The sequence below is a fragment of the Danio rerio genome, chromosome 17 (assembly GCF_052040795.2).
Source record: "Danio rerio strain M-AB ecotype USA chromosome 17, GRCz13ab, whole genome shotgun sequence".
NCBI lineage: Eukaryota > Metazoa > Chordata > Actinopteri > Cypriniformes > Danionidae > Danio > Danio rerio.
The window spans coordinates 35319059-35335256 of record NC_141037.1 but is presented as its reverse complement, the minus strand read 5'-3'; the positions used below and the strand labels follow the sequence as shown (position 1 = coordinate 35335256).

General features: G+C 33.2%; 2 protein-coding genes across 3 annotated transcripts in view; one reads left to right on the top strand and one right to left on the bottom strand.

Moving 5' to 3' along the window:
• Positions 1-4551, bottom strand: part of fut8a (fucosyltransferase 8a (alpha (1,6) fucosyltransferase)) — a 174856-nt gene extending 170305 nt beyond the window's left edge. Inside the window, exon 1 of one of the 2 annotated variants that reach the window (XM_087289657.1) lies at positions 4424-4551. The gene's annotated coding sequence lies outside the window, so the exon portion shown is untranslated. 2 annotated transcript variants of the gene reach the window in all.
• Positions 4552-7265: 2714 nt separating this feature from the next.
• On the top strand, positions 7266-15247 carry dnal1 (dynein, axonemal, light chain 1). The gene is given in 8 exon segments (NM_001003442.3): positions 7266-7301; positions 10188-10226; positions 10379-10488; positions 10602-10657; positions 10733-10788; positions 12075-12201; positions 12272-12412; positions 14191-15247. Coding segments are annotated over 8 exon segments (579 nt in total). The 5' UTR covers positions 7266-7298; the 3' UTR covers positions 14238-15247.
• Positions 15248-16198: the final 951 nt, after the last annotated feature.

Below are 16198 nucleotides of genomic sequence, written 5' to 3'. Positions count from 1 at the left end.
GCAGTACTACACATGCAGGAACCATAGACAGGAACCACAAATCCACCAGAGGCCACTGTGTACGCTTTTTAAGATCTTAAATTTAACTTGCGAGTGCAATTTATTCCTGCTGTTCTCACGTAAATCCATCAGAGGCCGCTGTCAACTAACTGACTGTCTGATTGAGTGATCGACCTGACCCACCCTCCACTTTCCCTAAACCCAACCAATATTGGTTTTAAAAGCACTGACTAACCTGATTAACCACTGATTTAACCCTCTATGGCATGAATTTTTGTTTTAGGAGGAAGAAATATTTCACCCTGCTTCAACACACTAGGTTTCAAACAAGCCTGAAGAACTCAACAAGTTTAATCAGGTTTGTTTATTCAGGGTTAAACATAAACTGTGCAGAACTGTAGCTTTTTGTAAGTTTAATTTGCATCTTTGAATGGAAACATAGCTAATGTGACTCTTCAAGCTCGCAGTCGGAAGGAATGAGCCTAACTTCTCAATCTTGTTCTTTACTTCAATGAAATGTTTCAACATAAATTTTCTTGTGAGTAGTATACAGTGAAGCAAAAAATATATATTATGGTGATACCTATACATTTCTGCACATTTCCATTCATAGGATGTTATTGTTTTTACAAAAGTGGTCTGACTGCACAATGTTGCCCTGAGGCAACAAATGACAAACTACCATTTTAGTATATGGATAATAACAAAAAGTGTCTTTTCTCAATCAAATATGCTTCTTCACATATCCATGCATATCACACATATTTTTAATATAAAGATATTTAAATATAAATATGTTTAAAAAGTTCAATCTATCTTGCGTCCAGCTAGCAAGCACGCTCAAGCACGACATGGTCCAAAAAACGGCTCTTTTGCCCCAGAAGAAAGATCAAACCCACGCCCACATCAAACTGTATTGGTGACCAACTAATTATTAGTTTTTTGTGTTTTTTTATTTTTTAGATTTTAAACGGGGCGTTTGTAGGAAAAAAAAAATGGTTTGTTGCCTGAGGGCAAATAATGCCATAGAGCACATATCAAATTCAGTTCCTGGAGGGTTGTTTTTGACACCTGTGCCATAGAGGGTTAAATGCAAAACGCAGCCATATGTACTTCTGGCTACATAATTCATGATTTCTAGAAACGTAAATAGGCCTCCGTTTACAAAATGAGTCTGTGTTGAAAATCTCAGATGGCCAGATAGAGAATCATCTGTAAAATATTGGTGTATTATTAAAAGCCAAGCATAAATTTGTTATTTGAACAAATAGTCATCATCACACAGTATATTGACTGAGATAGTATTCTTAACTGACACAAGAATAGACCTGTATACCCTGTGTCACAACATACACATAACATGTAGCTACAATATGAATTGAAATGTTCACAATTTTGTGTTATACATTGTTGCTTATCAACAGAGAAATATCACACAAATCAAATGATCCAGGGCAAATTTAGAAAGCAGTTTAATTTTTAATTATGGCCATCTGACATTAGAGGAGAAACATCTCATCATCTCTAACCAGATACCCAAGCTTGTGGAGGTATCAATTAAAACGGCACATTTAATTATATCATTAATTCAAGTCAAGCGAGATAAGCTGCTTCAGTGCAAAAAAGCACTATTAAAGATGTATGAATGTTGAAAGAATGCACATGAGTCTTAGTAGATGTAATAACACACTTGACAATGAAGGCACTTAATCGCTGTACGCTTGGAAAAGCAGGGACTGGGCATTATGGCCGAACATCTGTAGAACACATTGATTTTACAAGGCTCTTAAGTGAGGCAAATGTTTTCTAAGCATCGATTAAAACAGCAGATGACATGACGGGAGATAAAACCACAAAGTAGCCTTATAAGAGTGAAGCCAAATTGTTATAAGATGATAATTAATGGTGCACGTCCTCAAGTGTGTCTAATAGTTTTGATAGCAGTGGATTAAGTAAAGAAAAGCACTGGAGGAGACAAATAATGCCTGTGCCTATATAACATTTAATTCTGTTTCAATTGCAGTTGAGAACAAACCCTGTACAGTAAAGCAAAAAGACTTGAGGGAACTTTGACAAGAAAACGTCATCATCATCATATTTGTAATCCACTTGTTAAGTGTGACGTCACGCGAAGTGGGTTCCGGGTCCAAGCGTTCTATCAAACTGTTTGGGGAGACTCATTAAATGGTAATAATAAATGTTTACAAAGCGTTGTTATACCTTTGAAAATCATGATCGCTATATATATAACCATGCCTAATATTCGATGCCAGAAAGTGATCAATTTTTTTTAATTGTTAAAATTTTAGTATTTGTGATGCAGCAAGTCCAGAGACTGTCACATACTGTACACATAGTGGCCATATATGAATATTTTTTCAATTCAAATAAGTAGCGTCTTGGACCCGGAATAAGCATTCCATGCGTCATCGAAGCGCATAACATGCTTTTACTACCTGCTTCTTTCTTTGGGTATAATTCATTAAAAAATGTAAATGTTGTCTTAATTGACTCACATTTACGGACCCTTTTCACAAGACTGTTATGACATGTTTAATGGTCATCCAAATCTTAAATCCTTGAAAGTTTTTAATAAAATTTTTTTTAAACATATTATATGCATTTATGGCTGTATTATAGAATCTTTGTGTCAACTTATAAAAAACAAATTACCGCTAATGAGAGGTGTTTCTAATGCAGCGTCTACGGGGCTGATAGTAAATTTGGCATTATTCTCTCCTCTGGCTGCCGTCATCAATCTCTGAATTCTGAAAGTCTTGATAACACCATCGTGGAGTTTTTCTTAAATTATTTCAGCAAATGGGATCGTAGAAAAATAAATATTTGCCGTACTCTCTGGTTCACTGCGCTCTAATTTTTCTCAACTATTTACACAACTATTTAAAAACCTGGAAATGTGAAAAGGATCTATTATGTTTCAGGCAAAGAGAGTACATTTTTGACATGTATACTATTTAACAATGTAATTACAAAGAAAATCCAGCTGAAACTGCAGAACTTGACCATAGAAACGAAGTAGTAATGTATAGTGGAGTAAGAAATGTATAGTGCAGAACGTCACAGAATATAGGATTAACTAGGTTTAGGTTATGTAAGGTGACATGGTGGCTCAGTGGTTAGCACTGTGGCCTCATAGCAAGAAGGTCGCTGGTTCGAGTTCTGGCTGGTCAGTTGGCATTTCTGTGTGAAGTTAGCATGTTCTCCCCTTGTTTGTGTGGGTTTCCCCCGGGTGCTCCGATTTCCTCCACAGTCCAAAGACATACAGTAGGTGAATTGAATAAACTAAATTGGCCATAGTGTTTGCTAGTATGCAGCTGGGAGGGCATCTGCTGTGTAAAGCATCTGCTGGATAAGTTGGCAGTTCATTCTGCTGTGGTGACCCATGATTAATAAAGGAACTAAGCCAAAGAAAAAAGAATAAATGAATGAATTTGAAGTAAAATGTTAATATTTGTGTTGTGTAAATTTCAGATAACATTTCATTTAATATATTTATATATAAGCTTTATAAACATTTAAAATAAAATAGTCTAGAGGATTTCCTCTCATCAGTCATCACATATACAGGCTATTAACTAAAAAATAATTCTTTTGATCACTTTTTTTAAACTGAAAATCGTCAAGTAGTTCTGTTGGCTACTTTATTACACATTTATGACCATTTCCGAGGCTTGACATTTTCAGCCCCCTTTCAGTGTCACGTCAGGTTTGATATACACAACATTCTTCAAAATGTCTGTTTTATAGAAAACAAATTCATGTAGATATAAGAACAACAGCACCAGGTAGCTCATATCCACCCCAGCAAACTATCCCTTTGAGCATATTTCCTTTCCAAGTACGCTGCATTCTTCACAGTGGCATAAAAGTAAACACTCCGCTTTCTGCAGTGGCTTCGCGTTAACTTGCCTCTCTCTCCTCTCTACCCACATAAACATGGACACTCTAGCGCTGCTGTTGTGATTTCTGCTTTCTGTCCAACATGCCGTCCATTTACGCTGCATCACTTCGGAAGCCGTGATAATACAAACAATTCATTAATAATGTCGAACGGCATATTTGCATGGCAGACTCGTTTGCGCTATAGGATTTGCTGAAAGAAGGCTTCACATATCTGGCACCTCTATAACCATTCGCAATCCTATTCATCTCTTTCTAGTACATAAACACATTATACAGTTGTTTCGTGATCACATTGACCATATAATGACTATGTGACCAGAGCAGACTTCAGTATAACGGCGCGAAAGCACAATGCACCCGAGCTGCAAACCTGACCGTTATTTTTATCGTTCAGCAGTCAAGGCTGCTAGCAACAGGCCGGGATGGAGCGAACTCGCCGGCGAGAAAAACGTCGTTTTCCTCAACACAATGTGGTCGTATGTAACAGCGATACACTTACCTTGATTTGGCACTAGCGAACTGGTATCTCCACAGCGCGTATGTTTTTAATGAAAGGGATGCTTCGCGAGTCGTGGCGGAAACAGGAACTGGAGAGCTTGACTGCTGCTGTCTGAATTCTCACTGCTGGGCTCTTGAGGAGGCTGCTCGGCTGTCACTGGGCTGCACTGCGCATGCGTGTGTCAGATCACCAAGATACAAGTGTTCCTCGGCACTGAGGACAATTTCTTGGATCTCATTATTCATGGTTTTGCCTGCGTAATGCGACTGATTTCCTCCGTATAAATGTGACAAATAGGCATTCAACTAATGAGACCGCAGACAAAGCAATTTAAAGCGACCGACCATGGGGGACTATATGAAAAAAGAATAATAATGAAAAAAACTATTATGCAAATATAAGACACAGTAGGGTGGTACAGATTAACACATATTCAATTTCTAATGAACATACAGTCTGACATCAGGCTTGAAAATGCAATATTCCCATGTAGTGCTTCCATTCCGAACACATTAGATTGTATTGGGAACTTTATGTTTGCAATGTCTATATAGACTACAACATGTAACATTTTGCAGAAGTTTATATGTTTATAGACATACAGTTAAAGTCAGAATTATTAAACCCCCTGACTTATTGGCCCCCTGTTTATTTAACAGATTTAACACATTCCTAATCATAGTTTCAATAACTCATTTCTAATAACTGATTATTTTATCTTTGCCATGATAAATAATATTTTACTAGATATTTTTCAAGACACTTCTATACTGCTTAAAGTGACATTTAAATGGGAAGAAAAAAAAAAAAAAAAAAAATATATATATATATATATATATATATATATATATATATATATATATATATATATATATATATATATATATATATATATATAGCTTAAAGGGACAAATAATTGTGACCTTAAATGTTTTTTCAAAAATTACAACTGCGTTTATTCTTGCCAAAATAAAACAAATAAGACTTTCTCTAGAAGAAAAAAATATTATCAGACATACTGTGAAAATTTCCTTGCTCTGTTACACATCATTTGGGAAATATTTGAAAAAAAAATCAAAGGGGGTTTAATAATTCTGATTTTAACATTTAGATATTTTATATTTTGCTTTTAATTCACTGATTAATGATTCAGAACACTGTCCTAAATATAAATTGGTTAAATGGTGTAATAAATAGATATTTGGGTGTTGCTTTACAAAAGATCTAATTTGTTACCTATAGTTAATTCAATAAGTAACAATAACTAACAGTAAACAATACATTTTATAGCATTTATTAACCATCGCTAATGTTATTCATTCAGTCAGACATTCATTTCCCTTCAACTTAGTCCCTTAATTTATCAGGGGTCGCCACAAAAGAATGAACCATCAATTTTTCCAGCATATGTTGTACACAGTGGATGCCCTTCCAGCTGCAACCCAGTACTCGGAAAGCTAATGTTAATCAAAATATCAAAATATGTTGGTTCAGAGCATATTAAATAATATACAGATATAGTTTGATTTTATTAATCAAACTTTATAATATTTATTATTGATAGTTTACGAATCTTAAGTTTGACAGACAAATTAACACGTAATGTAAAGCTTTACCTGTAGTCAGGGGCGGATTTAGTGTTTTTGGGGCCATAAGCAATTCCAGCTATGGGGCTGAAGTCCTAAAATGCACCCTTTCTGCTTTTATTTAATTTTTATTTATATTGCTATTTGTTATATTGCTCAATCTTCTTTTCAATATTTTAAGTAATGCAATCTCTACATTTTACATGTTTTTATTGTAAAAATAAATGTACAACTAAAAAGAAAATACACACACACACACACACACACACACATATATATATATATATATATATATATATATATATATATATATATACAATTTAATGCTGGACTGCTCCATAATGGGTACTTTATTTTGTAATATTATTATTATGAAACATTAAATTGTTATAATAAAATTATAAAAATGATGCATAAAACTTTATAAATTACCCTTACTGTATGACATAATTTATAATTATGAGATAAGAAATAATAGAAAGTCATAATTAGGATAAAAATCTGTTATTACAACTTTATGACATATGTATTATTTTAAAATGATAGATGAAATGATTAGCATTCCAGTCATTTATCATACTCCGTCTTTTATACCCCCCCAAAGCACCCCAAAGCATGTGTGTGTGTGTGTGCGTGCGTGCGTGTCTGTGATTGCAATCATTATTACATCACTCCCACCCAGTGGTCTAACTAAGGAATCACACCATGAACCACTCAGTTGGATTTTGTAAACATAAAGCCAGGATAATGATGTTATGCATGGCGAACATATACTGCAACATACAATCCCAGTCCTAAAACTGTTCAGTGTAAGGTATATTACGACATTATAGAGGCAACAATAAAACTTCCTGTATAGCTGCTTTAAAGCATAATACAAGATTTGGACCGTGTGAATGCGTTTTACACACGTTTACACGAATTTAAACTTTTATTCAACATGAAAGTAGGCGATCGAGGGCAACAAAATAAAAGGAGTTAAAAGCTTCAGTATTTCAACGAGCTGCAGGAATAACATTCCCAAAAGTGTTTCATACCTTTTATATATGTTTTAACTGGTGTTTAAAATTTATTATTTATATTTATTTATCCTAGCTCGCTCTCATAGTCATTTTCGCATTTTTGGTTCATTTTGCTCTTTAGAATAATTATATAATGAAATTTTCACATGGCAACGCGGCCAGCGCTATGTTTCTGCTTGCGGATACGCGGCTCAGTGAATGTCGGAAGCATCCCTTTGCGCACGCGCCGTGCGTGAGGGCAGTTCCATAGCAACCGCAAAGAACAACATGGTGAGTTTCCATCCTATTATTTCTGCCTTTAATACGATTTATAATGCGATGTCACTGAGACCAAATATATGTTCCTTAAAAGGAGGAAATCAGGTGTTTGGTGTTGGATGTAACAGGAAGCTATTATGCAGGCTAGAATTACAAGCTGCATTGATGTTCATGACTTGTGTCAGACAGTTGCAGCACATAAACATTTAGCCTCAATGCTAGCTGTTTAAACATTAGGTAGTTAAGTTTTAAATGCAATGCATCCATTAGTTTTAGCTGAGTAATTACATTTGGTTAAGATTAGACCACACACATAACCGAGAAGATAGCCAGCTTGTAAATTAGCATCTGCGTTTATCAGCTTGAGAGTTGCTGATTTCAATATTGAAAATGCAGAATCTTTATGGTATTTTTAGCATTTAGGGGTACGTTTAGACCCTTGAATCGTTATTATAATAAAAAAGTTTAAAAAAATTCCAATAAAACTATTTTTGATCTAATTAACTGCTTATTAATTAGTAAAAGTGAAACTATAAAAGTTTGGAATCTTACCATGTATACCATAGTAATACTGCATATGTGTGTGTGTGTGTGTGTGTGTGTGTGTGTGTGTGTGTGTGTTTGTATTTGTGTGTGTGTGTGTGTGTTTATACATATACACACGCACACACAATTGGCATATATATGCCAATTGTTAAACAAATAAGATACTTGTTTAAATAAAAAAAAACACTCTTTTACAGGACAAAGGTTTACATCAATACTATATTGATCATTTCACACTAGGTATTTTGACATCTTAAATTGCTCTATACATAACCTTATAACATAAAAAACAATTGCTTTAAAGTAACAAAAGAACAGTGTTTATTTTGAGGGTCATTTGTTAATAAATAATTTGTTAACTGTTAATAACATACAGTAGCATGTTATTATTTCCTCTTAACTGTATTTATTTATTTTTATTTATACAGGAACAATGTACAACATGACATGTTGTGCCAGAGTTAGCTATAAAGCTAATTTACATCTGTAGTCCCTGGGCAGGAAGTTGTAACAAATTTAACAGATAATACATTATACACTTACAATACAATACAATACAATACAATACAATACAATACATCATTGTCAATAAAATGAAATCAAATCAGTGGCTGCTAAATTGTTCTCAAAATTAGACTTAAACAAAATCAAATATGCAGCCGCTGCATGTTTGATTTTGTTTAAGTCAAATTTTGAGAACAATTTAAAAATGATTAAAAGTGGTACTCTCTCTGATATACATTAGTATTTTATTTCAACTTTCTGCTGCTGTGACTGAAAAAACGGATTGTCCAAACACAGTTCTCTTAAGTTTAACTGAATATATCGTATATTTTCCTTGCTTACAATCACACATTGTTTGAGGGGTGGTGGTGCAAGATCATTAAATATTTTATACATTAAACACACATCAGCATAACATAAGAAACTGTCCAATGTTAGTAATTTTTGTTGTGCAATACAATTACAATGATGATAGCTCCTTGGCTTTTTAGCTAAAATTTTAACAGTTTGTTTATACAATTGTTTTGATGTTGTAATGTTCGTATGGGACCAGCTTGTAGCACAAAAAGATAAGTGAGGGAAAATCGTTGTATTCATAAAAAGTTTAGCTACAGCCATAGGTACTGTACCTGATGCCTAATGTTTCTATAGATCTTCAGGGTTGCTCTAGCACTTTTGAAAACCTTCTTAATGTGTTTTTTAAAATTTAAATTTGAGTCAATAATTATATCTAAATATTTAAAATGATCAACTATATTTATTACTTCATTAACTAAAATATCTGAGTAATGCTGCTCGTTTTTCTTAATTAAAAAAACAAAACATTCCCACAGTTTTACTTACATTGAGGGTGAGACATGAACAGTATAACCAGTCTGAAGCAATAAGGCAAATCATTAATGTATAAACTAAACAAAATTGGTCCAAGAAATGATCCTTGTGGAACTCCAAAATTACAATTGATGAATGGTGAGCGTGTCTCATTAATTCTTGTACATTGCTTTCTCGATTTTAAATATGACTCCATCCATAATAATGCATTAACGAAAAAAAATTCAATCTCGATAATTTAGTTAAAAGTACATTGTGGTTAACATTATCAAAGGCCTTTTTAAAATCAAGAAAGACAGCACCAACAACTACATTTAGTTTGTTCCAGGCCCGGATTGGCTAATCGGGAGGACCGGGAGAATTCCCGGTGGGCCGGTCCGTTTTTTGGCCGCGAGGGCCGGTGTCCCTAGCTCCAGAATCTGTTGCTCTAAGCAGTCACACTTTTTAAATTAATTTATTCATTTACTTGACCACAGTCTTCTTATTCATTAATTTAATACAGCTCTCTGCTCTTTTCATATATAACCAGCCTGCAGGTTTATAATGTTATAAGTCACTACTCATTATACAACCGTTGTGGCCCAGTGGTTAGCACGTTAGATTACAACGTCGCCGACCCGGGTTTGATCCTCGCCTGAGTAAATTATTATTTTCATTTTTATTGTTGAGACATATAATACTGTTTGGGTTGTCGAACATTTGAAGTTCTAAAGCAGCTGTTTTCTCAAAAAAAAAAAAAAAAAAAAAGACGTGATAGTGTAATTAGAAACTGAATTGGAAATGACCTTATTTTAATATAGTGAGTCGTGAACTTAGGTGGGCCGGTCTGAGGCTTGAAACCCCAGGGCTGAAAAGGAGTCCCACTCCGGCCCTGGTTTGTTCAATAAAGTAACAGTTTGCGGTCTCCGTAGAATGACGTGCTCTAAAACCAAACTTCATTTTTGCCACGACTTGGGCAAAACATTGCTTCACTTTGTTGTGAGTGACTAGTCACATGTCTGTTGTTTGTGTTTTCAGGCAAAAGCAACAACTATTAAAGAGGCCCTGGTGAAATGGGTAAAACATTTTTTGCCAATTTAGTTTATTGATTAACTTTTCCAAATTTTAAACATTACTTGAGTAAAATGTATGATCTGATTTGTGTTAGTTTAGGAATTATATATAATGATTTTAAATATTTTACTTGTTTTTTTTTTTTTAAATACTAGGAGGAAAAAACTGGTGAAAAAGCAAATGATGCCACGGCAGTAAAGCTTTATGGTCAAATCCCTCCCATTGAAAAAATGGATGCATCTCTCTCTAATCTTGTCAACTGCGAGTAAGTCTAAATATTCATCTCTAATTTTTGTGTGTATTGTCTTATACACCAGCTACCATGTGAGTCAGAGATAATAACTCACTGTTACATCTTTATTGTACTGTCCTTTCCAGGAGATTGTCCTTGTCTACAAACTGCATTGAAAAAATTGCCAACTTAAATGGTCTAAGTAAGTACACCTTTCAAGAGCATAACTTATGTGCATTTCTGATCCCTGAATATTATGTTTCTATTTTTCTCTTAGAAAACCTTAAGATATTGTCCTTGGGGCGGAATAACATCAAAAACCTCAATGGACTCGTAAGTAAAGTAAAAGAACATTAAAACATATGAGAGGCCTTTACACAACATATTTTCATCTATTTTTTTTTTCTTTTTGTTTTTGCGATTTGGCCAATAATTTACATGGCAGTAGGGCCTGAAAAAATAAACTTTTAAAAATAATACCACTATTATCTCCATGAAAGCTTCAAAAATATTTGTTTTGAAAACGTTGACATCTTATGCATGTGCATTACATGTTCTATGGCAAGGCAATAAAAAAGATGTCTCAATAAATTTTTTTGTTTGTGCTTTTGTGCACGTGTGTGTGCAAGTGGTCAATTGAATTATTTTTATAAGCTGTGAATCAATATTATTTCCAAATTATATTTTTTATATTGTTAATATTATTCATTGTATCACTGTGCTCTTTTTTAATCTACCCATGTGTACTTGACATAGTTCACTATTTTTTAATTGATGTCAACATTTATTTTTGAGATATTAATAGCATTTGTATAGCATTAAAACAAATGTGTATGTCATAGTAAACATACAGTAGGGCTGAACAATACTGTATATCATTTGAGCATAGATATTGCAATGTGTAAATCTACAATAGTCACATCGTTGGATTAATCTAGCTGAAATAGATTGTTTATTGAAGAATAACATATAAAGATGAAATTTTTACATTATTGTAAAAAATTATTTATTGGATGATGAGCATGTTATTTTGATTGATGGTTAAATGTTTGTATCTGAATACTGGTAAACTCCACAAAAAAACCTAAAGCACTGTTTATTTAACTTTGTTTTAATTTTTTTACTTTAACTTAATTGTTATTTTTGCTCTGTCATATTTATTTATGATTGTAATTTATTATATTATATTATATTATATTATATTATATTATATTATATTATATTATACTATATAATATAATATTATATTATATTATATTATATTATATTATATTATATTATATTATATTATATTATATTAAGTGCAGATCAATGCAGATCTTTCCAAATAGAGCTATTCAAATTATCCAGTGAAATTAGATTCATATTGCTATATATATATATATATATATATTTATTTATTTATTTATTTATTTATTTATTTATTTATTTATTTATTTATTTATTGCAGCAAAACAAAATAGTGCTTTTTATTTTTTCACTTACTTTTCAAGGGATGTTTTATGATTTCATTGTTTATTAAGACAGTGCAATGTCAGATAATTCCATTATCATGCAGCCCTAACATACACTACCCTAAAAGCTAGAAATCAACTTCAGAATGTCTTCTGTTGTCATAGGAGGCAGTGGGTGATACTCTGGAGGAGCTGTGGATCTCTTATAACCTCATAGAAAAACTGAAGGGAATTCATGTCATGAAGAAACTTAAAGTCTTATACATGTCCAACAACTTGGTGAAGGAGTGGGGTGAGTCTAATAGCAGCTTTAATCACGTTGCTTTAGAGATGAACATTTATGAAGCTGTTTGTTTCTTTAGGGGAGTTTCTGAAACTGGCAGATCTTCCATCACTGGTTGACCTTGTCTTTGTGGGAAACCCATTAGAAGAAAAATATTCTGCAGATGGCAACTGGATAGAGGAGGCTACAAAGAGACTTCCCAAACTCAAAAAGCTAGATGGTAAATAGCATATTTAACCCTCTATCTGCTCTTTGATTGTTTTACCTTTTTTTACTTATCAAAAATCTTGCAAAATTTGGTTATGGCTATGTGAATATGGTACATGAATATTTACAATATGGTAAGTAATACTGTAAAAACAATAATGTGTATGATTCAGAAAGATTAAATGTTTTATATGTGTTTACTTGTAGTCCAATATGACCAAAAAAGTTAACTAATTTAATCTAGTGATTGTTTGGTACTGTGCCCAAACAGATTGTAACTTAATGGGCACATAGTTTAACTCTTTTTGTTATGATTTAATATTAATATTATGATTCTTCTGAGTGTGCCAGTTTAGGTTCAGGTCAAATCACAGTTCAGATTTTTTTATTATAATGTGTTAAAAAGTTTCATTTAGGGAGCGTGTACACAGCTCGCTGTTTTAGGGGCGTGTTGCGTCACATGAAAATCAGTTTCAAATTCCCGCCCAACGTAACAAGGCTCTGCCCTGCTCTGTGTTTGGCAACAGACAGGCAGTCAGAGAGAAGCAGCATGAATGAGAGGGTCAGCATTCAGCCGTACATGTACGACTCGGACACAGACCAAGCAGGAAGTACACAATCATCTGTGTCTTTGTATCCCCTTGTTAAGTGGTGACGTGTTTGTGACGTATGTATACTGTTTCCGGGTCCAAGCCGCCATTCATTTGAGTGGAGAAATCATTTGTTTATGATCGCGTTTTATTCCTATCACACATTAAAGTTAATTTTATATAAAGTCATAGTGTACACAACAATCTCTGGGCTTGCTGCATAACAAATACCAAAAATTTAACAATTTATAAAAAAATTAATCACTTTCTGGCCATTGGATATTAAGCATGGACATGTATATTGCGATCGTGACTTTCGAAAGTATTAAATCGCTTTGTAAACGTTTATTAGAAGCATTTCATGAATCTCCCCATTCAGTTGAATAGAGTGCTTGGACCCGGAAGCTGCTTCGCGTGACATCACACTTAACAAGCGGATAGTTTTACAGCCAACTGTGTGCTAGTTTAAAGTTCCGAGCTTGTACACCAAGACTAAAAACCACGCACACTGAATTAACTTTGACTGAGGCACCGGATGGCCCTCTTAGAGCCGCGACAGCACACCAGACACGGACATTTGCATGTTATTTAAAATAAAACTATTCAGATGGAGCTCTGTGGCGCGGCAGAAACACGAAGTGTCCCGAATCCTTACTGGGCGCCGCCCAAAAGTAGACTAGTTTGCAAACCTACCTACAAACAAACTAAGTTACAAACAATAATTCTGATTACAATGATCATGTGGTGAATGTTGATCTTTTGTTGAGCCCAGTGAGCCTTACATCTAAAAATAGGGCAAGGGTGTTCCTGTAGTGACATCGCTTTGACTCACACGCTGAAAATTGCGGACGTGAAACAACAAATTGAGGATATGGTGACGCGCACCTGTCAATCAATATTGGTGGGCGGGGGGGGCCACACTAAAAAACGCTCCAATTGGTCCACAGTTTTTATGTTGTTAAATTGAAAAAAAGGACTGGGTGTGTTTAAATCACCCCAATATGACGGTCTATACACTATACTTACACACGTCTGTCCAAACAGCTTGAAAAGTAGATTTTTTTATCATAGGTGCAATTTAAAACTCCATTTTTATCAACCTCAATTCTGTTGAAATTTGTAGATTTATTTATTTTAATTTTATTCAGTTTGAAACTAGTTTTTAAGTGCATTGTATAACAATAATCTTTTTCATTTTTAGGGAACCCTGTCATCAAACAAGAGGAGGAAGCTGAAGGGGAGAGTTAAATCAATTTATTTAGAATATTCTAAAGTTGGTGCATTTTTATTCTTCAAACACCAGCATTTTAACTATTTAAAATATGTGCAATATTTGCATTTTTATGTGTATTTATATGGAATTAAGCTAAAGATCAATTTTTTTGAGATTCAACACTGTTTGAGTATATTTGAAAAGCACACTTGAGGCCATTTTGTTAGCTTTAGCACAAGTAGAGACATATACAATCATTAAATTCATGCAGCAGTACTGATTGAATAGTACTAATTTCTTACACTGTAAAAACTGTCATTGTCATTTAAACCAATATTTGTACTCCATATTACCATTTAAAAGAACTTGATTCAACCTTTTGACTTGAATAATCACAAAATCTAAATGTTGCCATATGAAGTAAACATTAGAAGGTAAAGACAAAGCATTCTTACTTTGTACATTCTTCAGGGTGACCAATAACATGTTAAATTGCACACAGGAAAAATAAAAAAGATTTATGCATTAAGTGTAAGTCACACTGTAGGCTTGAACTGTTTCTTTTTAGTGGTGTTATGTTTTAGTATTTCTCTTGTTGGAGTCTGCTTACAACAAAACTACATTAATGACTTCAAAAAAGGACTGTTTTAATTATATGCATTTGCTTTTTTGTATTTCCCGCTAAAATATTTAAACATTAGCAAAAAATGTAATGTATATGCAGGTTATTCAATTTCCATACAGTTTAATAATGTGTTTTATCACACTAATGTACTTTGTATGTGGACGTTGCACAACGAAAACAATTTAACACTTTGTAGCACGAGTAACTTGAGTTTAATATAGCCAAAGGCACCATAGTAATACTGTAATTAAAAGATTTTGGAATCTTTTCCTGTAAACAAATTTATAAGCATGATTACATTTTGTATGCTAAGCATGTTTTAATGTTTGTTCAACCTGTCTACTACATTAAAACTTTGTTCTTGTTGTTTACTGTGTTTCACTTAAGAAAATAAACTATTTTGTCCTCTATGCACAAGTTATACTGTATTGTGTATATATCTGTTCATTATTATTATTTTTAACAGAGAATTAAATGTAGTTTTATTAAAGGGGGGGGGGGGGGATGACCAGCCTTTAACAGTAGGGGGCAATAAAGTTCTTTAAAATGTAACGGTGTAAACAATCTTCCTTTACTTGAATTACTGAATTAATAATACAAGTATATGTGTATGTACATTAAATACACATCTGACTTAACACTAAGCAAAAAATGACAACATATATATTGTATTAAGCTTTGTTATCATAAATGTTACATCTTAATAAGTTGTTTGTCCTCTTTGAATTCATGTGACTGAAAAGGGATTTTGGTCATTATTTACATGTCAACACATTTTCTTGCAACTTCAATATTGTTAAAAAGCAAATTGCTTAGCGGATTGCAGTCAATAAAATAATACTGACCGATTAACTCGAATGCTTTCGGATTCTTTAAGAACCTCTTCATTTTAAATATATAACAACATGGAGTAGGAATATAAATAATAAGAATAAAACAATATACTTTTTTATTGAATGCTTAAAAAACATTAACAACAAATTGTCATCAATCAAACAACAACAATCCAGGGGTTTTCAGTCATTTAGTCTAAGATACGTGCCAATATATTCATCTAAGTCCTTGTCCGTTTTGCTTTTAAGTTTGTTGATCCCTCAATAGGCTCAAAATACATTTTCATTTCACTTTAAGAATTAGAAAAAAAGGTTTACACTTACAAAACTTGCTCTTGTGAATATGAAATTTGGCCAAAAAAAAAAAAAGGTTTAGGCCTGTGAAATAAATATTTCCCTTTTTCGCATTCATGGAAACTTAAGATAACATTCTTATATGTAAATTTAAAATCTGCCTTCACATAATCTTTAATAAAATCAAGAACATCACACCAAAATGTCATTGAAGGAGTTTAAAATAAATTAACAGAAGTATCAG